The sequence below is a fragment of the Trichosurus vulpecula genome, chromosome 6 (genome assembly GCF_011100635.1).
Source record: "Trichosurus vulpecula isolate mTriVul1 chromosome 6, mTriVul1.pri, whole genome shotgun sequence".
Classification (NCBI taxonomy): domain Eukaryota; kingdom Metazoa; phylum Chordata; class Mammalia; order Diprotodontia; family Phalangeridae; genus Trichosurus; species Trichosurus vulpecula.
Genome location: NC_050578.1, coordinates 257,615,783 through 257,641,228, shown reverse-complemented (window position 1 = coordinate 257,641,228; position 25,446 = coordinate 257,615,783). Strand labels below are relative to the sequence as shown.

The 25,446-nt window shown below is 43.5% G+C and overlaps 1 protein-coding gene across 8 annotated transcripts in view; it reads left to right on the top strand.

Moving 5' to 3' along the window:
• Nucleotides 1-25,446, top strand: part of PHF21A (PHD finger protein 21A) — a 211,182-nt gene that overhangs the window by 149,767 nt on the left and 35,969 nt on the right. For 5 of the 8 annotated variants that reach the window (XM_036764205.1, XM_036764209.1, XM_036764203.1 and 2 more), the window contains 2 exons: nucleotides 17,197-17,436; nucleotides 22,659-22,910. In XM_036764205.1, coding sequence (XP_036620100.1) covers nucleotides 17,197-17,436; nucleotides 22,659-22,910 — 492 coding nt within the window. The remainder of the gene's footprint in view (nucleotides 1-17,196; nucleotides 17,437-22,658; nucleotides 22,911-25,446) is intronic. The other 3 variants (XM_036764207.1, XM_036764210.1, XM_036764211.1) reach the window with 2 other exon arrangements.

The window sequence follows — 25,446 nt, the reverse complement described above, 5'->3', positions numbered from 1 at the left end:
ACACACACACAAAACGGCTCTGATCATTGAGGCCCTAAAAATTACTCACTGAAATTACAGGCATCCATTTTATACATTTTGAGAAAGAGATGCTGTGATTAAAAAACACAGAATGCATTAGTTATATATTAAGTGAAGTTAAAATATACTTTAAAAATTCAGAATCACTTAGTTCCGAGCTGCATGCAACAGAAAGGGGGTTGAGGAGTGGAGAAGAGAGGGTAACTCTCAAATTTCATCATCAGCCTTCAAAAGATGAAATCAGCCCAAAGATGACTGCCAAGCCTCTTCAGGCGTCCTTAGCTTCTCTTGACTTTTCAAAAACAGAACTTGGCTGTAGTTTCATATCCCCCAAGAACAGCCTCCTAAACTGATTGATGGAAAGGCATGCCACTTGAGTCACTGCACTGTACACACTGTGATGGTGAGATTGTGTTAAATCCTGGACCCAGGGTGTCTAAAGCAGTAGTGTCTCTGTCCCCGGAGGAAGTTCGTGAGCCCAATTGTCAAAGGCTTCATCCCCAAATAGTACAAGAAAGCTTGGGAGGGGAAAACTTTTTTCTTAGATGGCATTAAAGTTGAATGCCATTATACCATATTATACACTTGTTAAGGCAGGTTGTAATTAAAGTACCTTTTGTTTCTTAAATGGCTTGGATGCTAGTCAAGATTAATTGCATTCAGTATCTGCTTCCCAAGTTGGTTTCCAGTTTATCTGGAGAAGCCTGTGCCTGTAGCCTTTGCTCGGGGTAGAACACTAATCCACCTTTGAACATATGGAAAAACAGCATATTTGGCAGTGAGTTTAAAAACAGCAGAGGCAGTATTTATTAATGCAATAAGTCTCTCTTTCAGAAAGCTGTCATTTATGTAGCCACTGTCAAAAAAGATCTTAGCACTACCTCTTAAACAATTTAGTTTCTCCCCCCCAAAAAAGTTCCCGAGCAGTGCATCAGGAGGAGGAGCCGTGGTGAGTCAGTGACCTCTGGCACAGCCCAACTTTGACACTGAGGTGATCTAATTCCACAAGTGTCATGTTTTTCTGGGCCCCTGCACGCCATAATGCTCCAGACGCCTTTGTCCTAGTAGGATGCAGAGCATCGAAAGTGAAGAAGGATCATCAGTGTTTTGTGGGTGTTATGAAGACTTTCTGGAGTCTTGCCACATTCCCTACTACCTCTCCATCATTGATTCACCTGATTTCCAGTTTTGTGCTTTTTGGTGTGGTGTCGTCCCCGTACACATATCCCTGAGCCGGACACATCTGCCGGTAAGGCACGGAGCAGCATTGGGCTTCTGCTTAAGTCGGTGGCGTTCAGGGGCTCTCTTTGTGCCGTGTGCCGGCGCCGGCTCCACAGAGCCTTATCAGACGCAGCCAGTTGGTGCTGCTGGTGTGAAAGCACAGGGGAGCTCTCATGTGGAAGGTTAATGGAGTGTAATTATAAAGAAAAACGAGCTGTTCAAGCACTCTATCTCACTGTCTCTGCACCACACTGACAAGGGCTCTGATCTTTGCTAAACCTGAGAGCAGAGGCCTCACCGCCTAGAATCACGACAGGAGAGCTGTCCGGACCAACGTCAGATGGCGGGCACTGAAGCCGAGGCAGGAACCAGAGCCTGGGCAGAAAGGCCTCCTTCCCGGGGAGGGGGGTGGTTCACTCAGGAAAGCCTGAGAACACTTCCTTGTTAACCAGGTGCCTTCACGTCGCTTCGTCTCTTCCACTCAATTTGTTCTATTTTCTTTCCCTCCTGTTTAGTGGCTTTGCCGGCAGACTGCATGCAAGCAAGTCTGCCCCATTGTGTCCATCAGATAACTAATATACTCGCCCTATCTTCCCAGCCACTGTTAATGGAACTGGTTCTGCTAACAGAAATGGAAGCAATTGGCTTTTTCTGTTCCCAGGGCCCGAGCTTAGCAAACCGTAGGAAGTGTGAGTGCCGTCTGACAGCTGGGCCTTCCTCCCAGGAGCTGCGTGTGGTTCTGAGATTATATACGCCTCTGTGGGCTTGGGACACAGTTAGATCCTTATGTCCTTTCTTGGAAAATGCCACCAGAAATCTCCAGTAGGGGAAAAGCATCTGTGGAGGCCAGAGACAGAAAAGGAAAGAAGAGAACAGGAGACATGGAAGGGGTGTGATAAGTAGATAAATTTCCATGGCAGGAGGCTGCTGCATTGCTCACAAGCATCGCTAAGGCTCCTGCTTCCAAAGCATCCGAAGGGGAAGCTGAGCTAGGGTGATTTAGTGTTTTTGCCAGCTCAGCATAGAGTTGAAATAAGGTGTTGCAGACTGACATCTTGTTCTTACAAAGTCTAAAACATGTAACTGCTCTTGGCGAGGCTGCACTACCTCCTGAGATAAGTAAATTCAGCATCACATACATTAGGCCTGTGGAGACTAAGCGGGAATGATGGCCGTGTCACTTACCCAGCAGCCCTTACTGACTGAGCCATCCTCCTTGGGGTGATCAGGAGGGGGAGGGTAGCCAGGTTTAGCAGGAAGGACGCTGAGAGTTTATAGAAAAGAAAGCGAGAGACAGAATGTTTTGCAATAATTAGATAAATCCATTAATAAATAAAATTCAGATTATTTACAGCTTTATGTTGAATGGCCATGAAGTTCTCGAAGACCCAAACGGTACCAGATTCTCTTTTATTGATTCAGTGGTAGTAATTGTGTTAGAATTATGGCATGTGCTCTACGGGTGGAAGGGTTTCAGTAGGCTCTACAATCCTACTCCACAGAGCAACAAGAGAAAAGCTTGATTCAGACCGGGCCAGCTCCAGGGTAACATGTTCCTGCTCAGCTGGAAGAAAGGGGACTTGAGTGACAGCAAATCAGGCCCAGTGGTACCTGGAAGAACGGACTCCAGCTTACTGACGCAGCTTACTGACCCAGCTATGGGCACAGCCGGGCCAGGGAGAAACCGCTGTTTGAGAATTCAGGAGATCCAGGTTTCAGTGCCCACCGTGCCTCTGAGTAGCTTGGGGTGAGTCGCTTCACTCCTTCCTTGAATAGATTGTACTTCATGAAGCACGTGCTCTGGGTACAGCCAGGCATGGGCGGGACCCCCTCTCTGCCTTGGAGCACTTCTCCTTCCTGCGCTTTGCCTTCCTCATCTGTCATGATAACTACCCCTAGCTGACCTCATACATACAGTAATGGATGGAGAATTGTCAGAGAAGTGAGAGATAGAGTTACTAGGCATTATTATTACTTTGACATTTTTAAATCGTCGGTTCATTAAGGAAATTGTTGGAGGGAAGTTATTTCCTCTCGGTTTAAGTTTAATTCAAAAGACTAGGTTCTTAGAAGCCTGGCCTACTCATTCTCCACATAAACACCCTTTTTCTTGCATAAATTGAATGATTTGATATTTTGTTTGTTTTTTTAAACTAAGCAGGGTTAGGCTGGGCCAGTGCTGGAATGAGAGCCTGTGAGTAGGGCACATCCTCTTAGCAGCTCATTGAAAAGCTGTCTTTCTCTGGATCCTCGTAGTCCATTGCCGTGGCCAGAGGTGCAGCCCCACACACTGCGCTTTACCAGGCACTCGATACAGTGAGAATCCCTGTGTGGTGCTTTGCAGATTACAGGGCATGCTCAGGTGCATTATCTCCTTTAGTCATGGGACATAGGGTCTCCTGTTCAAATGCCAAGCCTTCTAAGGAGGGTTGGCTTCCTCTCACTCCCTGGTCAGCTTCAGCAAGATTCTTCTTCACGTTCCTCCCTGTGGAGCAGTTTAAATAACAGCTGTGTTCTTCTCCAGAGAGAGCTGCCTTATGGTGTTAGGGAAACTGATCCCTGTTCTTCAGTGTATGAGGCAGTCAACAAACATTAATTAGATATCTGCAACGCGTCACATGCTGTGCTACGTCCTGGGGACCCAGAAGTGACTCTGGCTGTGCTTTTAAGGCATTTACTTTGTAATGGAGAGAAGCAGTGTGTGTGTGTGTGTGTGTGTGTGTGTGTGTGAGAGAGAGAGAGAGAGAGAGAGAGAGAGAGAGAGAGAGAGAGAGAGAGAGAGCAGATACAAGACGAGCATGAGGTTTTTGGGGAGGGAGGGCACTTGCAGCTGGTGGGGGTGTCAGGAATGTCTTCATGTAGAAGGTGGTACTTGAGCTGGATTTTGAAGGAAACCAGAGATTCCAAGAGGCATTAGGGAGGAGGGAGTATAGGCCAGGCACAGGGGGATACCCAAAGGCATGAAGGCGAGAGATAGAGCGCTGTGTGTGAAGGCCAGCTGGTATGTCAGGCTGGACTGTGGCATGTAAGGAGGCGAATGAAAAGTCTCAAGAGGCTGGGAGCTAGTGAGCTCTAAGTGCCATAGGAGTTTATAGAAGAATAGGGAGCCATTGGAGCTTATTGACCAGGGGAAGATGCAGTGAGACCTACCCTTTGGTGCCTGGGTGACCGATCAGGGGGAGGGAGGCAAGAGTTGTGTTCAAGAAACCAGGTGGGAGGCTATCCAAGTAGTGCCAGGTGAGAAGTAAGGAGGGTTCACCTGGGGGTGGTGGCTGCGTAGACGGAGAGAAGAGCACCGATGTAGGAGACATTGTGGAGATGAAACAAAATTGGACACATGGCATGAGTGAGTAAATGAAGTGGCTGGCTGGCGGTACTAGGGCCAGACCTGAGAGCCATCAACACAGACATGGCCATTGAACCCGTGGGAGCCAGGGAGGCCGCCAAGTACAGGAGCTGGTGCGGAAGGGGGGGGCGGGGCTGGCACACATCCACAGTCAGGGGGTGGGACATGGAGGTTGAGAAGCCATAGTCAGAAGGCAGGAAGAGAACTAAGCTGCCCCAGAGAGGAGATAGTGTCCAGGAGGGGAGGGTGGGCAGCATTGTCGGATGCTGCAGAGGTCCCACAGGGCCCAGATGGAGAATGAGAGCGTTGGGAACTTGGGAAGGAGTTGGTGCAGTCCAATGTTGATATCAAAAGTTAGGCTGAAGATTGTCTCACTGAGATATCCGTAAAGTACTTGGAGACCCTCTGATGAGCTGGCACAGTCATGTAACATTTTAAAATCTTCTTTTCTCAGTCCCTTAGTTTTATTGTGTATTGTGTACACTTTGCACACATTTGATGAATGAACATAAGTGAGTGAACAAACAATCTTCGGGCACTTGGTTTTAGCCAAACAGACACTTCTTCAGTCACAGGCCCTTTAGTTAGTGGAGATGTATTGCATGTTCAAGTGTGCTGTATCCCTTCTTCCTCACCTCACCCCGACTTGCAGCACAGTATCACAGGTTCAAAGGTGGAAGGGGCTTTGGACACCAGGTTAGACTTCTCTTTGTTTCCACCTCTGAGGCAGGACCGTGACTTCACATAGCGGAATGAATAAGTGTACTCATCTCTAGAATCATTCCCTTGCCGTAGAATTTAGAGCTAAAAAGAACCTTCAAGGTCTCCCAGTCCAAGCCCCAACTCTGCTGTCTCTGGATGGAAGCTAAGGCCCAGAGCGGGTGACCGGCCTGCTGAGGTGACACAGCCTTCGCAAGTGGCAGAACCACTGTCCCATGGAGGCATTTCGACTCTTAACTCCTGAGCACTTATCACTACACCATCAGTTCTTTATATCTTACTTTTAAATTCATTTCCTCCAACTCGTTCATTATTATAAACCTTGATTAAACAGAATGTTAATTGAATTTTCTAATTAACTGTGGATAAACCTGAAAACCCTCTTGCTTCAGCACCTTGTTGAAAATCATACTAAAATGCGTGGTTCCAATTGCCTGCCTTAGTGAACTTAATTTAACCATTCTTTGGTAATTGAAGGTTCCTGCTCAGCCTCGGGTCATTATTATTAATGTCAGGGCTCATTGTACAGTGCTGTGAAAGTAGAAGGTACTGCAGATTGAGATTAATCTGGACTGATCCCAGGGTGTTCCTTGGGAATGTCATGGGCGCTGTTGTTTTGATAGATCCCTGGGAATTGACTCGGAGGATGTTTAAGCTGGCCAGAACCTGGAAGATCACCTAAGCACGCCTCATCTCTTTAAAGGTGAGGAGACTGAGACCTCAGCAGGTTAATTGGCACGCCCTGAGTCACAAATTGAGTTAGCGGGCAGCCTCATTCTTACCCCCATCCCATGTCCTCCTCCCTCTCCTAGCAGCTCATAATACAGAGGGGAAACCAAGTGCTGAGTAATTGAAGGCTTTCCTGGGAGAGGCTTCTCATCTCCCTCACCCCCTCCCCCAGTTCTTGAAACTGACAAAGGATAGATTTGCCTCCAAGGCCCAGAATGATAAATGTTCTGGACCCGGAGGTAAAAGGGCTTCCCTTTCCTTTTCCCTTCCCTGTCCTAGTCTGGAAGGGAAAGTGACATGGTTCCCAGAGCTCTTAGGTGAGGTGACTCCTGCTACCAGTGCTGCCTGGCACTCTTTGAGCCCTGAGAGCTGACATGCCTTCCTCGGGGCAGCACTTGAACCCAGGCCCTCCTGGCTTCCTGGCCAGCTCTCTGTACACTTGCCACTGCCTCTCATAGTAAAATGCGAGCAATTCTCCAGGCAGTGCCTCCCTCACAGGGTGGTTGTGGGAAAACTGCCAGGACTCTCCGTACTGCTACCTTCAGGAACTTGCTGCTTGTTTCTAGACCCCAAGGAAGTCAGTCCAAAAGGAAGCCCCGTGTATATACACCAAAACATTGCTAGCAGCATGTTTGTGGTAGCAGGCAGCGAGGGAGAAAGTAGGTACTCATCCCCTGGAAAATGGCTAAACCAACTGTGCATAGATAGGCATGCAATAAGATCTTGCCCTGTAAGAAACAGCGAACAAGGAATTTAGAGAAACATGGGAAGTCTGGTATGGCCTGATATAGAATGGAAGACACAGAAGATGCAGTATCAGGGGAATTGAGTAACTGCAGCTATGTAAACCCAAAGGCTGCCCATGGGCCTCTAGTCCAGAGAGTAGGCCGGAAGCTCCCTTCCACCTGAGATAGTACAAGGGAGTGGCTGGGACATAAAACCAAAAAGTGTCCTTCAGACCTGAGCTGGGAGCCTGAGGCCTGGGGCTGAGCTCTGGCTCTGATGCTTCTGGAAAATCCCAGGCCGCTCACCTCCTCAGGTTTCCTCATCTGTCCAACGGAGAGGAAGATCCTCTGGTCACCCAGTGCAGGCGAGGCTCAGACCAGGGCACAGACGGCAGGGTTCTTGGAAAAGCCCATACGAGGACAAGGTGGTGGTCTCACTGCTCTGTTACAGGATTCATGAGAGAGCAAATGAGACTCTGGGCATCGAGCACTTTGGAACTCTTACAGCCCAAATGAAATGCGAGCTGTGTACTGTGATGTGGATGCTTCACCCCAAGGCTCTGTCGAGTCTCCCCACACAGCAGTCAGCGGGACCTCAGCAAGGGGAAGGACAATGTTTAGGGAGGAGGAGCTGAGCCATGACACCGGCTATTGGTCAGTAAGCTAGTCACAGAAGAAGGGTACCCAGCATGGAAATGAGTCAGTCAGAAGGCATTTGTACCAGACATGATTCGAGGTGCTGGAGAGCGAAGGACAAAGAAGGAAACTGTCCTTACTGGCAAGGAAAACACTTTTACTCTGTTTATTCCTAACCTGAGAAGTCCTTCATATCTAATTTTATGAAGTCTTTAAGTGCATTTATAAAGTTTGAGGACATTAAATCTTGAGAAATTTTTAGCTTGTAAAAATGCCTTTTTCCTCACAGTTAAGGTTTTATGAAATATTTGAAAATTTCATGAAATCCGTCTTTTGTCTCTCAAGACAGTGAATGGTTGTCCCTTTCCTCTACCCTGCTCAAAATTTTCTTCAACATTTAATAAAACAAAAGATGTAAAACAAACAACCCACCTCTGAGGTTCTAAAGGACGCATTCAGGTTTCTGCCATCTCTCGTACGAGAAAATCATTCTACCATAGGAGAGTGAAAGGCATTCTCGGTCACATGTCCTCCAAGATCCAATCCCTGGAGTTAAGCGTCAGTCATCTTGGCAACATACGGAGGTGATGGGGGTGCTCCCTCTGTGTGGTTTTATGTGGGGTCTTGTCGGAAAGTGTATCTGTAACACTATCCATTTTGTTCTTGAAATGATTGCACAGATACTGAGTGATAAATTTAACAGCTCAAACAGAGAGTTCTTTGTAGTGCTGAGAAGCCCTCATGCTGGGGGTTAAGAACTCTTTTATTTTAGCTGTAGTATTGATAATAGTAACCACCCAAAGTATGTTTGGGACAGACCAGAGTATAGTTATTAAAATAAATCCCCATGTGGCATTTCTGTCTTTAATGATGTTTAAGGCTTGCCTTGTTTAAATGCTACAGTAAAAAGTATACATGTTTAATTATATTTCAATGTATGGTATTTTCTGTACAGTTCATTTCGCATAACTAAGATACTGCATTTGTATGTCTAATTGCTAGTTGTAGTCTGAAGTACAGTGCCCTTCTCCATGCATCTGGTGGTTTTCTTTTTCCTTTTTTTAATTAGCCCGTAAAATAGATTTAAAACACACACACTTCATCATTTTATAAAACATACTGGGAGAAGAGACTTATTTCAGAGGGTGCCAGCTCTGCATCAGAATGTAGCCTGATCAGTCAGATCAGGCTCTGTCCTGAGTGTCTGTGAAAATAGAGGGCTCTTACTCTAATTGATTCCAAGGTTTGAAATAGAAAAAAGACAAGCTGTTTATCTCTGCACACATACACACACACACACACACACACACACACTCTCTCTCTCTCTCTCTCTCTCTCTCTCTCTCTCTCTCTCTCTCTCTCCCTCTCTTTCTCTCTTACTCTCACTCTCTCTCTCATTGCTGTACTTGAACCATATTATAGCATTCGGGGTAAACTACTATGCAGCCATGTCCTAATGTCATTCTTTTGTGGGGAAAATTCTAGCAGCTTTGGGGCAGGAGAATGAGAGCGCTTCTGCCCTGCCCTGGCCAGCCCTGGTTGTGGCCAAGGCTTCCTTTGAAGTGAGGGTGGAGCTGCAGAGTTATGAATGATGATGGTTGCTGAGCACATACAGTAGTACTAGTAACAGATGGGTTGCAAAGGGGGCACGCATTTGACTGAACCAGAGCTATGTTTAATGTGCAAATTAATAACCTCTGTCACAACTCACTAGGAGACAAACAAAGGGAGGATTCTGGCACTCTTTTGTACTAGCCAGCATCTAAACTGTAGCGTCTTCAGCAGTTTATTGCAGGTTTTTCTTCTGCTCTCCGACTGTTTACAATCTACAGGGCCTTTGGTTAGGTCAGGTTACATTTAAATTGGCTTTTATTTTAGGGAGTCAGTGCTTTGTGACCCTGACCCACTATGGAGCCATTGGAAATCCATGCTGCACTTGGATTCAACCTGCATAGAAAAGGATTTCTAGAGCAGGTTTGATTCTCAAGCAGAAAAGTGAGATTGAACGTTTACTTTCCTAATCCTAACCTTTTGGTCGTGCTTCTAACTTTTTTGAAAACAGTGTTCGAATCCTCAAACAGAGGAAAAAATGTCTGATGAAAATTGTGTTGCTAGAACATTTTTGACAATGAAAAGAAATGTCACATTAATTTAACTGATGCCCTGAAGGACTATTTTGTCCCTGTTCTGCTAAAGTGCCCCAGAAGAGTGCCATAAGGCAGAAACAGAACAGTTAAGTTTTAAACCACTGTAGCCTTTAGAAAAAAAAATAGCTTGTAATGGGAGACTACACTTCCCAGAATACAACATTCTTTTTTGCTCCCAGTAATGTTTTACACTGCATGTTGGGATATGTAGGCTGCCCTAAGGCACCTGGCATATCTCTCTTTAGAACAGGGATGGTCTTCAGATTCTTAGAATGGTCCCTGGATTGGCAAAACCTGACCGCCAGTGTCTTTAAAGGCAAATGTTGGGGAGGAAGAAAGTTTACCTTTTAGAATGCAAATAAACTTGATAAGAAAATTGTAAACTGCATTTCAGTCAGTATCAAATAATTCCTTATGGAGATGAGAGATAAAGCCTGTTGATAAAAACAAAAGGTCTAATTCCCCATGGAGATAGGATGTAAAACCCATTAATGCAAATACCAGCATTTTTTTTTAATCAAAGAAAGAATAAATTCCAAAAAATATTGTTTAATTAAATAAAATAATCTCATCCAATCAATATCATGATATATTCAGTCTCCATCGTCTGTTAAACATCCATCCAAAGAATCTTGACCTTACAGAAAAAAAAATTACCTAGATTATTCAAACTGTTACTTTTATATAATTCACTTATATAAAGTCAAAGACATTTTAAAGAAAGCAAAAATGTTTTTAAAGTTTTGTTTGTCTTCCCAAATATTAAAGACTAGAAAAAAGCTGAATCTCTGGCAGCACAAACTACAATTATTAACAGAACTATCATAAAATTTTAAATTTACCTTTTGTTAATATTTTTAAACCAGTTATTCTTTCCAAAATGAAAGTATCAATGATCTTAAGTGGGTAGAGACCCATAGTATATGAAAAGAGTTTTGAAGTTAAAGAACCTGGTTTCCAGCCCCAGTTCTGCTACCTAGTATCTGTGACCTTGGGAAACTCTCTTAATCTCTCCAGGCCTCAGTTTGTTCATCTGTAAAATAAAGGGGAATAGACTAGAGGAGTGCTTCAGGTTCCTTTCTGTTCTAAATCTGTGAATCTACTAAAGTAGAGAGCATGTACTACGCACCATGTGATATAACACGAGATTAGGTGACAAACTTGATAAATTAAGAGAAACATGGGAAGACTTACATGAGTGATAAGAAATGAAGTTAGTATGCACTGTGATTATAGTCGTGTAAATGAACATACTGCTTAAAAGCTTTTTAGGGAGCATCTGAAAAAATCATGGTATATGAGTATAACAGACTATTATTGTGCCACAAGAAATTGTGAAAACAGTAGATTCAGAGGAGCCTAATAGGACTTATATGAACTCATGCAAAGTGAAATGAGTAGGACCAGGAGAATAATTTATATAGTGATTACAGCATTGTGAAGTACAGCTTTATAATGTGAAAGATTTAAAGATGATGATCAGCACAGTGACCAATCATAACTCCAAGAGATTGAAGATGATTATGCTTCCTATCTCTTGGCAGAGAGGAGATAGACTAGAACTATTAAGTGAGACATACATGGTCAGACTCAGCCAATGTGTCCATTTTGTGTAAACATAACTAATTTGTTATAGAGCAAGGTTTTTATTTTGAGGAGAGGAGGATCAGTGGGGTAGTGATAGTGATACTTTTGTTTTAAAAATAAAGGAAGAGAGGAGCATGAATAAATCATTTAAAAAGTAAATAAATATAAGTCAAATCTTATAGCTCTGACCCATTGAAAATATTAACTAGGTTTATACCCCAAAGAGATCAAAGAAAAAGGAAGACAACTCACATAAAAAAATATTTATAGCACCTCTTTTCATGGTAGCAAAGAATTGGAAACTGAAGGGATGGCCATCAACTGGGGAATGGATGAACAAGTTGTGGTATGTAAATGTGATTGAATACTATTATGCTATAAGAAATGATAAAGGGGATACAATCAGAAAAACCTTGTAAGACTTAAATGAACTGATGCAAAGCGAATTGAGCAGAAACAGGAGAACAATTTATACAGTAACAATCAACATAATGACCAGTCACAATTCCAAAGGACTCATGTTAAAAATAGTGTCCACCTCCATATAGAGAAGTGATGGACTCAGCATGCAGATCAGAGCACATTTTCTCCCTTCCTTCCTTCCTTCCTTCCTTGCTTGCTTGATGAGCATAAATATTTGTAATGGGCTTTGTTTTTCTTGCCTTCTCAATGGGTGGTAAGAGGAAGAGGGAAAGAATTTGGAACTGAAAATAAAATTTAATTTTAAAGAAAGGATGGCATGTTGATGGACTCATAGAAACAAAATATTCACAGCAGCAATTTTTGTTGTAACAAAGAACTGAAATATATACCCATTGATTAGTGAGTGATCGAAAGAAAAATAGCAAATGAGAGCGCAGAAGGAAGTTCAGGAGACACAGACCAGAGGGCAATGTTGGAATCAGCTAAGCTATTAAAGTTAGGATGTAAAAAAAAAGAACCATCAAACTCTACATACATGGTTTCATGTACAGTTCACTTTTTCAGTTCTTAATTGTATTGAGAAATATATATATATATTTTGTATATATGTGTATGTATGTGCATATGTATGTCAGGTTCCTAATAATGAAAGGGAAAAAAAAAATTAAAAAGGCACCTGGACTCAGATTAAATGCAACAGTCAGCCTTTGTTCCAGAGGGCAGGGGATGAATCAACTTCTCTAGGGGACTGACTGCGGGTGAGGGACACCGGCTATGCCGTTAGATGTAGTTACTTTATTGGTTGATTTTAATTAACTGTTTTTATCTGTTATAAAGGTGGATTCTGGAGGGGAAGTATATTGGGAAGTGATTATGGCATTAAAAGATACCTAAAAGACATAAATAAAACTTTTTTAAAATAACAGCAAAGAAAAAGTTATGACTTTTGCCTCTGGGCAAACAGGTGGTGTTTTGAAGGTATTTGTGAAAAGATTGAAGCTGTTTATCTAACTCCAACTGTAATGATTACCAGAGAAGCTTGGGGGAAACCTTCTAGAGTCTTAGAAAGTGAATAAAGTATAATTATTTTTAGCTAAGCCTATTTTTACAACTACTCCCACAGACATTTCCTCTTCCTCCATCTGAATCCTACTGTGTGTCTCCTCTCTAGCATTCCTTCGAATAACTTCAGCGCAGCCTTGCTCGCTGAATACCGCTATATTAAAAGGGGTTGGTTTTGTTGTGTTTACTTCATTTTTCCAAGGTACTCTGTGCATTTTGTGGCATATGTAGAGGAATCCTCATCTATACGTTCCTTTCCTCTAGATAACATTTATACTTTACTCCAGTTGTGGTTTTGCTCTGAGTTATGTCAGTGACATGTAACTTCCACTTTAGAGGATAAATATATGACAGTATTCCCGAAACTGTCATCATATCTGCTTTCTACAGCCATGGTGTTGATATCCCTCTGTATTATTTAAAAAATGCAGTGATTAAATTTCACATTGGACAGCAGTAGGGTTTTTACTTTGAGTAAAATTTAGCTTCATCAGCAAATATTAGTTTCTTCAGTTACAAGTTTTCTCCTCACTCACAATTGAGTTTCCTTACATGTGCCAGTCTGAGCAGTCGGTATATCTGAAGTAGTAGGGGAGAATCCCTCCATGTTGTGGGAGTAAAGACTTGTGAGTTAGTACTTGGCTTCCTAGAGATGATGGAAAGTTAAAGCAAATCAGTCACCCCTTCTCCGGGTCTTCAAGATTGTCTTTGATTGCACTATCCCATGCTGTCACTGTTGTACAGAAAGAAGAGGCAGTTTGGGTAGTAGTGGTACATCCCTGGTCTCACACTACTTTGGAAAGTGAGCCAGCTGACCCTGCAGAGATTGGTGCTAGGCTCATAGTCAGAATAAAATAGAGGACGCAACAGGGAGCAAGGCTGTACCAAGTGGGGCAGAAGGGCCAGTGGAAATCTGGAAACATCTGTGGTTGGGAGGAACAAACCTTGTTGAATCCCCTGTGAGGCCAAGGAGAGGAGCCGTGTTTCAAAGCAGCACTGTGAGACTTAACTGAGAGAGATGTTCGTGGCCTGATTTAAAGAGGAAAAAATCCTTCCATCTGGCTTCCACACTGTACAAGGGCACAGGAGCCTAGAAAAATTGGCTTAGGCAGCAGAGAAGCCAGCCTTACTTTCTGCTGAATCGGACCAACAAATCTCCATGTGTTTTTCTTTGAGATTGGGCCTGCTGTCGTGTGAACAAGATGATAGTATCGCTGAATGTCACAATATTGATTACCAAGGCTACCTGTCTTAGAAACAGTGACATAGGATGTCAGAGGCTCTGTGAACTCTTCTGCCTGAACAAGCCCTGATGAGACCTAGTGATGTGGATGTCAAGGGAATCTGGGCCTCAGAATTACATGCTGGGCTACAAACAGCTCTTGACAGATGGATTGAAGGGGGCTGCTACTAGCCAGCATAGAGACCTGGCAAGCCCACCTATTGTTTTATAAAGAATGGATCAAGAGAAAATGATAGGCTCTTAACTTTCTCTTCCGTTCTTCTCCCTCTCTTCTGTTCCTCCCCCACCCCCACCTCCACATTTTATCTCCTCCTTGTCTTTTCTGTCTTTAGACTCTCATTAGGTTGTAAATGCCAGATTAAGAAATGACCTGTTTGTGAATAGCGGGTTTTTTCACATAGCTACAGGATTGTGCAGAGATGCTCCAAAGGGATTGATAAGTTTTAAAGGTTTTTCTTACATGTGTCTAATGCTGAAAATGTCAAACTGTTTACAACAGTACAATCATCATTAAAGAGTTAGAAGACATTCCATTTGGCAGCAAAATTCCTAATTTCTCTTATTAAAAGGATTAATGTTTACAGATTTAGGAGATGGAAGATGCCTTTTTACAAGGGACTTTGAGCTTCTGCTGACCTTACATGGTACAGTACAGATGTACCTTCTAAAGCTCCAGGTTGCCCCCACTCTTTATCTGCTACATAAAAGTACCATTGAAACACATAAGGATTGCCCTGAAATTGATGGGAGGGATCTGTCTGCATTGCATCGACCCACATTAGGACTATAGCTTTGGCTGTCTTCTGCAAAAAAAAAAAAAAAAAAAAAAAGCCAGCTCCCTAAGCTTGACCCACCCCAAACCCAAGGAGCCCTCAAACTTTAGGGCAACTCCTGGGCTATCGAAGTTGTTGTATTTTAATATACAGTGCTTAAAATAACTTAAACAACCGTAGCAATCAGTATTTTCCTCCACGTTTGTTTCAGTGAAACGTAAAAAGTATGGGCTGTTCTCTGCACCACCACTCCTTCCAGGATCCACCTAGTATATGCTCACTGCAGCAACTCGATGGCCACGCACCTCTCAGTCTAGGCTTTGTGATCTGCCAGCCCTGGCCTTTCAAAACAAAACAAAACAAACAAAAAAAACTTTCCCCAACTTACATGATCTGCCCCATACCCCAGGCTGCATGCAGAGCCTCTTTTCTTTGCTCCCTTTCTTCGTCTTCCCTTTTTTTCCCTCCGGAGGACTAATGAAAGTTTGTAAGTATTTGGATCCTGTTTTTCCCAAGCTCCTGTGGGCTTTGTTTCAGGCCCTGGGGGAGGAACAGTTGTGAATGCAGTGTGACTCACTTGACTCCTACTCTGCTAACTCTTGCTCTGATTGGTTGTCACCTTGCTGTAGCCATATGGCTGAGGAGTACTCGAGCCTCCATCCCCTTTCTCCCTCTTTTCCCTACTGTTCCCTTCTGTTGGACATAGCGCTGTGTGAGCAAGTTCCTTGCATTGTCTCTTGCTGCTGGCTTACTTCAGTTAGGCAGGCAGTTGGAGAGCACCATTCACACTGAATTTCCTAAGGATGGCTGTAGAAGAGAAAAACACCCTTTCCTTTTGTGCCTGGTACAGTAATTATTTAGTCTCCTGTGCTGTTTTTATTCAGAGTTCATTTTTTGGCAGGTGTCACATTGGTCTTGTATAATTTCCTCTCGATTTCCCTCCTCCCCCTGATTTGAGCTGGTTTCTGTAAATGTTTGAGTAGTCCTTTCTCTGCCTGCTAACTGCTGACGTAGCATTTTAGAGAGTTTGTTAACATGTTTAATGTCTGAGGGTAGAGAGCTGAAAGCAATTCTAAATAATTATTCAATTCTTAAATGTCTAAATGTTCTGGCAGTCACTGAACAATAAAATCTACAAATAAAACCCTGAATTACCCTTGCCCCTGCCCCCTGCTCCCCAGAGGGAAGGTTTGGTATTATCATCATTTTTCTTTTCATGCAGAAGAAATGGGCATTGGAGAGTTTGGAAGTCCCAGGCTTCAGAAGCCTTCTGTATTGTGGTTAACTTGTTCTTTGGTCATTCACAGGCTCCGAACATGCAGTTATGCACGGATGAGGCGCTACAGGGTGTTTCCTTTTCAATAAATTGGCTCCTATTTCATATTTCACTTTCTGAAAAGTCATTCAGGAATAAGGATTTAGCTTATGTTTTCAATCCTAGGTAAAAATTCTTAAAGTAGTACATTAGTGCTACTTTTTGAATATTTGATGGAATTTTGAAAATATTAAAGTATTTGAAAATAGAAACAAGAATACTGTGGATCTGGGTCCTTAGGAGGACACAGTGCAGGGAGATGTGCTAGAACCCTAAACGGGAATGGGAACATGAATAGGAAGACACCTAACCCTTGCTTTTGTGCTTTTCATTCATTTCCTTTTTCGCCACCCCCACATCAGAAAAATAAGGGTCTGTGTTCCAGGCTAGTATGCTCATGTGGGGTAAAAGACCTAACCTGACCCCATCTCTGAAGACTATATAAGTTCAGCCCAGCCTACACAGTCTCCCAAACCCATCCATCTGACCCTTAGACCATTATTCCATTCTTTCTCCCAGCCAAGAGGAACAGCAGAAAGCCAGACAGAGGTCAGGTCTCAACATCTGTCCTCCCCGAGCCCCATACACACAGTACTTTCCAGATGACCTTAAGGGGATATAAATAAGTGAGTGCAAAAATAGATTCTTCTGATGATGATTTTTCTGAACTCGAACAAGGTCCAGAAAACTTAAAAATACTTTGATTTAAAAACCTTATCATGTGCCTCCATCTCCCTCCATTTACCTGCATGTTGTTATATCTGCTTACAGGGCCTATCCCATTTTCCTCTTTTTCCCAACAGTATAAATTAGCAGGTTTATATAGGAACTGCCTAGGGCAAGGGGTTCTTATATTTTTTAATCTGCTATGTGTTTTCAATGGGTAGTGTAGAAATTATTTCATTTGGTGACTTAATTGTTTTAAAAGAATCAGTAGATGGAGGGGACAGGAGCAAGGTGAGAGCAGGAGGCCAGAAGTAAATAAATCTGTGTTCTGCCCCTGGATAATCCCCAGTGACTTTCTGGGCTGTCCTAAACAAGCCACTGTTAACTTGTTAATAAGTCTCAGTTTCCCCTTCCTTTCAAAGCAGTGTCTCTTAACCACATCCTTCATGTTTGTTCCTTTAATGTACTTTGAATTTTTCAAAGGTAGGTGCTGTCTCTAGTCTATGTGAGTGGAGGTACAATAAGAGGGGCTTCAGCAGGGATAATATTCTAACACCTTTGATGTTTGTCTTTATCTGTTAGAAAAGAGTTGTGGAACAGCTTCGGAAGAATCTGATAGTAAAACAGGAACAGCCAGACAAGTTCCAGATACAGCCATTGTCTCAGTCTGAAAACAAGCTTGCGCCAGCCCAGCAGCAGCCACCACCGCCACTCCCACCTCTCCCACCACTCCCACAGCAGCAGCAGCAGCAGCAGCAGCAGCAGTACCACCACCAGCAGCAGCCAGCTGCCCCCTCTCCTAACCTGACCGCCCCATCACAGGTGAGCCTGGGCAGACAGCTCTCTGCTATTGGGGGAATACACCACAGCAAATGCTAATTAAATGTCCAAAGTGTGTGCAGGCCACCCAGGAGCCGTAGACAAGGGCTCCTCATGGCCTGGGGTCTCCTGCTGCACCATCAAAGCACACACTCTGGCAAGTCCTGTGGGCCCACTCGAGGGCTAGGTATCTGAAGTTCAGAGAGGCTTTTTCACTGCCATAGCAGCTCCCAGCACTGTAAGTTGTGCCCACCTTCATGAACTATCATTCCATAGTGTGTGATCCATATAGAGGGAAGTAAGCCTTCTGCTTAGTTCTGTAAGAGAGCTGGAATTGTCACAGGCTCATCCCCAGCTCTGGAGGTGGAAGGCACCCTAGAGGCCCTCTGGGTGCTGTCCTCCATTCTTTCCCACAGAACTGGCCCAGAGTCCACTCAGCTTCCCCCTCCTACAGATAGTGACCATCTCACAGGGCAGAACCAGTCCCGGAGCCTATCAGCTAAACCCAGCCAGCTCCAAGCTGAACTTGAATGACTAACAGTGCTCTACAGCCGGGTGGCAAAAGAGACCATTTTCTACAACAGTGCAGGCTAAGAATCGGAGTACCACACTTGACCTCAGAACATGTAGGCTGGTACCCAGGATCTTTCACTTAGTAGCTAGCCATATGACCTGTAGGACCTGCCCCACAGAACTCTGGTTGGGAAAGCCCTGGGTAAGAGCAGTAATTCACCTTAATATAACAAGCTGAGGTTTGCCCACCCTGTGAAGCCAGACTGCTGTCACCCCATTTTAGAAATGTAAATGTCAGCTGCTATGCCTGAGGAAGGAAGGGAAAATGACATCCCACCTATCCAGGAAAAAAGACATCATAGTCTGAGGTTAAGAAAGTCCTAGTAATGTCACAGAGCCATTTGCTTCAGAGAAGTTTTACCTTGATACAGAATTAAAAATGTATTATAATTTCAGTGAAATTAGTAACTGTGGAAAAAATAAAGAAATAAAAAAAATTAGTAACTGTGCCCAACACTGCTCATCAGTGGGTCTTCTTTTGCCAAGTTAAGTTGTCCCCCACCTCTATCACATTTAAATATTAGAAATGGAAGAGTTCCAGGGTCTATATCCTTGGACCTGGGTTGAAATGAACAGATCAGTGGTATGACAGATTCTTCCAGTGGACAAAATAGCCCAAAAGAACGAGCGTGTTTCTGAGCTATAACTGTGTCCAACCCAGTGAAAACAAAGGAAGCTTCATACAGAACATCCAGGCTGTTCTGTTGGTGTGTTGCCATGTGGTCAGCAAAATTCAGTGGGATGCTCCAGATGGATTCACTCATCAAGGACTGAAGCCAGGATCGCAATACAAGGGGACACACACTGGGGTCATATTTGGGAGTGGAAATGACCCTTCAACAGGAACTTTGTTCGGGCTTGATTCTTCATCCCAATATAATAGAGGCACGTTGGTGAGTGGCGAACGGAAAGAGAACATGCAAAGTTGCTGGTTTAATGCTGTATCTCAGAAACAGCTTTATAACATATAATGTGTGTCAATCAGAGAAGGTCCGATCATAGGATTTGGAGCTACTCACAACATGGCTCATCAGCCACGCATAGGCCATATTCAAAACAGGGTGTCCCAAAAGTTTTAGTGCCATCTTAAGCTATTATAGTTTATAATAGCTTTCAAAAACAATTTGGCTTATAAATAATAGAACTTAAAAGCTATGTTATTATAGCTTATGATGGCTTTTATGAGCTATAATAGCTTAAAACAGCACTAAAACTTTTGGGACACCCTGAATAATGAAACCTGGGTGATAGGAACCAAGTGTTCAAGTGAAAAAGAAAAGGAACATTTCATTCTGGGGTCTGTCCTCAAGCAAATGAGGGAGCTGTTAACCTGAGAGGTTGAATATCTGGGAGTACTTAAATATTTGGTGATGATGCGGAAAGGCCGCATCCCAAAGGAATTGTGTGTAGTGTGTATTTTGGCTGGTTAGAATACAGAATGTTGCATTTGAGAGATGTGTTTAAAAGTACTTTGTCCATCATTCTTAAAAGATAACAATGCCAAGAAGAGAATGCCAGCTCTGCAATGATGCTGATAGCTAGAAATGTGTGGTTTTCACTTCCCCTCTTGGGGGAGACATTTTGGAAGTTAGGATTTTGAGCTGACTCAGAACGTCAGCTGGCCAGGTTTGTGATGATCCCGATGTGTATTATTTTTCAGTAGGGCTTGAACTAGCTCATACCTGTGCGATGGCACGTTTGGAGCGTGCTGTGTTTATGTGAAAGGAGTAAGGTAGAATTTACTCTTTCCTGTTGGGAAAGCGTTTTCTTTGTTACTCACTGTATGGCCCAGGGAAGTGTTCCACTCTGATAGTGTTCCAGAGGATGTGATGAGATGGAGGCCAGGGTCCAGTCACCCTCCCTTCCTCTCGAAGTCTTCATATCCTTGGTAGTAGCAGAAAGTTTGCTTTCTGAGTATCTCAGCACTCGCTAGTCTGATGAATAGATTTGATTTCTTTAGGTCCATTTTTTTTTAAATGCCGATCAAAATACCTATAGTTTTTTTTAAGCAACTTTCATTTACAACATAGAAAGAAACAATTAATAAAATTTATTGTAAAATAAACCCACAGAGGAAAGAGGGGAAGTCTCCTTCCTGTCACTTCGTATCCTTGTAGAACAGTGACATTCCACAGTAATAGACAAAGCAATTGACAATAGATGTGCAGGAGAAATAAATTCTGTATTAATAAAAGTCTCCATTTGCATGTATGTTGGAGCCTGTCTAATCTTATGTGAGTACCTTTGGCTTTGCTGGCAAAAAAAAAAATTATATATATATATATATATATATCGATTACAAACTAAGTATCTTGTGATTCTCAGTCCTTTGCACTGCATTTGGGCATTAACTTCCAGGTCATCTCTGTGTCATGAGTTGAGTTTTATTCAAAGTTAAAGGGCCCTCTAGTGAAATATCCAGGAAACTGCCACTTTTTATTCAGTATTTTCAGACACTGAGCTGATTTTACTTAGCATCAGTTTACTTCAGTCAAAATGTAAAGTTTTTCTTTGCAGATGTATCCTTTTCCCCTTCCTCCCCATATTTTGTTTCTGTTGTGGGAAAAATTAGAAAGAAAAGTGAAATTTTTTCTAAGTTTGCAAAGTTGTTGGTTCCCATGGCCACAAGAACCTTTTCCACCTTGAATCCGTGGTGGTTTGTGTTCACCTACTCCCTGGCCTAACATCAGGAGTGGCATGGAATCAGGAAGGCAGAGGCACTGTCACCTGTAGGGTGTATGCATTAGTGCCTAGAAATAGGGGACAGGAGAGTCCTGTCACAGGTGCTGGGCAGAGATGGTGGGAGACATCCTGTGGGCCAGACATGCACCTGAAGGACACTTAATAATTGAATAAAAACGTTAAGCCCTGACTCTGGCAGGAGCCAGCACATTGTAGGGGTTGGGGTCACAGCTTGGGTGAAGGTGGGACTTGTTTGTTACCTGCTCCAGCTCACAGTTAGGACCAGGATATGTCAGACGAAAGCAGAATGGCCTCTCTGGTGAGGAGCTGCGCTCACAGATTGTGCAACGTATCTGGAAAAGGCTGTTTATTTATAATAAAACTTTTTTACTTATTTAAGAATGCTCAGGAAAAAACAGCCAGTGATATCTCTTACTAGCTGTAGCTCAGTAAAATAACATATCTAGAGTTTTTATCACCTCAGAATAGCAAATGACCTGTCTTTTCCCCAGAGTAATAGTTACATGTTGATGTGTCTAGTTTATAATTGAAGAAACTAGGGAAAATAGGGAAAGTGATTCGTCCGCTGACCTCTTAAAGAGAGGATAACAAAGGTTTGGGGGCATTTTGCTTCTTGTTTCTAGTGAAGAAAGGTTGAATTATATCCTGTGGGGATCAGATAGGCCAAATAATAAATGTGTGCAGTTAAATACACAGAAGGGTGCTCAAAGCCAATGTGTGTGTTGTGAGGTGGGTTATGGGACAGAAATGGTTAATAAAGAGGGGCCCAAAGTGGATCAGTTTGATGAACAGAAACTAAAGTGGATGAATAGTAAGGGAAGAAATTTGTTTTGCCTATGGAGACGTCTAGATTTTCCAATAAAAGCATGGAGAGCTTTTGATTAGTCTAGAATTTAAAAAGAGGAAGCCTGAGTTAGCATCAGCCAAATAGCTAATTTGACCAGATGGTTTTTCTTGTCTCTAAACTATCTAGATCCTCAGTGGTACCCAGCAGTTAGGTATTCTGTCTAGTGTAGTTGTTGGTCTCTTTTTACTTTGTAATGGACAGATTTGATTACTGCAGTGAAAGAACCTATAAAAATCTTCTTCCATAGATTCAGGCAGCATTGATGGAAACAAGTCCAGCCCCTTACCGTATCCAGTTCCTGATACTCATTGGTTTCTGTCTGAATTGGGGTGGGGCGGGGAGATGAGGTTGCTTCTCCCTTGCTTTCTTTTATTTGATGGATGATCACTACTAGACCACTCTCCAGAGAAAGTTTCTGTAGTTAGTGACAGCTAACTACAAAATCAGAGGATTTATAATCCTCTAATACTTAGAACTAATATTTACTCATTTAATGGGTTGGTACGTTTCATAAAACTAGGAGCCTCAGAGGAATTAAATTGTGGTGATCCTTGTATAAGTTTCCTTTCTTCCTCCCCAGGATAATAATCAGAAAATGAGATTTTACCTCAAATTTTGTGTCAGTGACAAATAATTAACATTATATGGCGATTTTCACCTCAGTTGGTGAGATAATTAAAATTGAGGACAGAGAAGGTGTGTCCCTATCAACTTTGCAACTTTTACATAGTTTATTAATATACCATAATAACACGCATGCTAAAATAATACAGAGTTAAACGTAGGAATTCTGCTCAACCTTCCTCCTTGAATCTCTGGAACCCTATTCACTGCTGAAAGCATATTATATAAGCTACAGTTGTTTATCATGAGGTTACACATGAAAGGATGGAACTGAATTTGGACACTTGGATGAACAAGCGCTTCCTTTCCCTAAAGTATAATAATAAGTGTATTTTTTGAACAGAAGGAAGGTTATTATGTATAGCATCTTGATGGATTGTGTGAATTATGCTTTTTTGTTTCCCTCAAAACTTGGTAGCATCATAGCAGCCAGCATAGACGCACTGCATCGTCCTAATATGTGTTTTCTCTCCTCTAGAAGACTGTAACTACAGCTTCTATGATCACCACAAAGACACTACCTCTTGTCTTGAAAGCAGCAACTGCAACCATGCCTGCCTCTGTTGTGGGCCAGAGACCCACCATCGCCATGGTGACTGCCATCAACAGCCAGAAGGCCGTGCTCAGCCCCGACGTGCAGAGCGCACCGGTCAACCTCCAGACGTCGAGTAAGGTCGCTGGGCCCGGGGCAGAGGCTGTTCAGATTGTGGCGAAAAACACCGTGACTTTGGTAAGCCAGTGATTGTGGTCCTTGTGTGTCTGTGAACAAGGGTTTGGAATCTCTCTGGGTATTTATAGAACAGGTCCATCCAGAGACCTTTCAGACTTTCCCTTCTGACACTGACTTCTTTAAGCATGCATCGTATACCTGTATGTGATCAAACTCAGGAAATTCAAGAAGCGTTTAGAACACTTTAAAAATACTAACAGACTCAGCACGTTGATAGCCTCATTGCCTGTGGTATATCAGGAGAAAAAATGGGGCCCCCCGGCAGGAAGGCCCAGAACAAAAATGATTAGGAAAGTTTTAAGGGTAAAACCATTTTCTGAACTGTTCTGCTACTCACTTTGGGAGACGGTCTGTCTGCACCGTTTGTGAAAAGGCCAGCCAACAGTGAGATCCTAGTACTCCTGAAAGAGACCTCATTGTTGGTGTGTTTAATGTGTTTAAAGCAAGACAGAGCTAATGAAACAGACTCCAACATGGGGTTACCGCGAGAAGCTACCAAAAAGATCAGTCCATACATACCAGAAGTGATCAGAATCACGCTTTGCTGGGACCTCAGAGCCCATCAGACTCCCCTTTGCACTCTCTCTAAGAGAATCCAGTCTTTACTTGAAGACTCCCAGGGAAGGGGAATTCCCTCCCTCCCTCCCAAGGCAGAGCATTATACTTTGGGTTGGGTCTGGTTGTTATAAAATCTTTCTTTACATGGAGCCAAGGTTTGCCTTGTTGCTGGTCTAGTCCTTCCATGTGATAGGCTTTCATGTACTTGAGAATGGTTATCATGTCCCTCCTAAGTAGTCTTCTTCAGGCTAAACATCTCCAGCTCCTTCATTCGTTCCTTACAGGGCACAAACCCAGGGCCCCTTGCCATTCCGGACCCTCTCCTAGAGTATACTTTCCGACTTCTCCATGTCCTTCCTAAATTGTGGCCCTTAGGACTGAATGAATGACATCAGCTTTGTTTGTATGTATGTAGGAGATGGGGAATAGGAGGCATTTAACCCATTGAAAATGCAGAAGATACAAGAGATTCATAGGAGCCCATAAACAGGCTCACAAAACCCCTAAAGCACTCAGCCCATTGACTGAGGAAGCACCTAAGTGCCTACGGTGTGCCAAACCCTGGCACTCCCCTAAGGGCTAAGGATATGAAACCTAAAGCAGCCCCTGGCCATGTCACTTCCTTTTCAGTAAATCCCAGTGTCTCCCCTGTTCCCTCCATTTGGCTTTTAAAAGCCTGCCCCCTTCCCTTCCCAGTCTTCATATACCTTCATGCCCTCCACGTACTCTGGGGTCCAGTGACTCTGGCCTCCTTTCTGGTTCTCTCACCAGATAGTCCCATCTCTTGACTCTGAGCCTTTTCCCAGGCTGTCCCCCAGGCCCGGGAGGCTCTCCCTCCTCATCTCTGCCTCCTGGCTCTCATCTTCTACCCATGCCTGCCCTCTGGCGATGAGCTCCTGTGGATCCCATCTCCATCATGTTTGCCTGTTTGTCTCCCCCGTTAGACTGTGAGCCCCCTGAGGGCAAGGGCTTTTCCCTTTCTGTGGATCCTCAGCACTGAGCACACAGTGCCTGGCACATAGTAGGGAGGCGTTGATGAAGGCTGGTTGATTCAGCCTCAGGGCGCTTACGGTCTAATGGGGGAAGCAGCACATCTGAGACACGTAGCCCTGTAACAGCGACAACAGCAGTGAACATCTCTCCAGCACCTGCCGTGTCCCAGGCAGCAGCCCTGGGAAGCAGATACAGTAATGATAGTGGTCGCTCTTATCTACACATCTGTCAATAATCATTGTTATCTTTACCATTGATGAGAATGGTTTTGATAATCTATATGACCGTCAATGATAATGATAATATTGATGATGATTATCATCATCACCATTACTGTGGATGGGGGGAGCAATATATATATATATGTAAGATATATACTCCTCTAAAGGAAATGAACCTGGGCATGCTCTCAGGGTGACCTCTGACCACTCATCACAATTAGTCCCTCTTCCTTCATGGGCTTCTCTGCCTCCAGGACCGGGCCTACGTAGCTCTGTGCTGCCGGTCTATTTTCTAAAGGTGAAGAGGAGTCCAGGAGGGAGAAGGCAGCCTAGTTCTTATTTCACTTGACCGACCATGGAAAGCAGTGGCCGGGCAGAGTGCCACAGGTTTTGGACGTACATCTCTAATGTCATGTTGGCGGAGTTGGCTGCTGTGGAATACCTAGGGATCCTACAGCAGAGTAAATCCCCACCCCATTCTTGTCACACAGACCTTTAGCAGATGTGCCGCTCCTGTGTTACACTTGTGAGCCCAAGTGTTGGACTTTACATTTTGTTTTATTCTACTCAGCCCAGCTTTCCAGCTTGTAGTCTGATTTATAGATCCAGAGCCTGTCATCCAGCGCATTCCCTATCGTTCCTAGTGTTCCATAGCACAGGACCAAATGCAGATCTCCGAGGCACTCCACTTTAGACCTCATTTTAGATCAGCGCTGGACTGCGAAGGCATGTTCTTCAGGTCCGGCCATTCATCTAAATTCCAG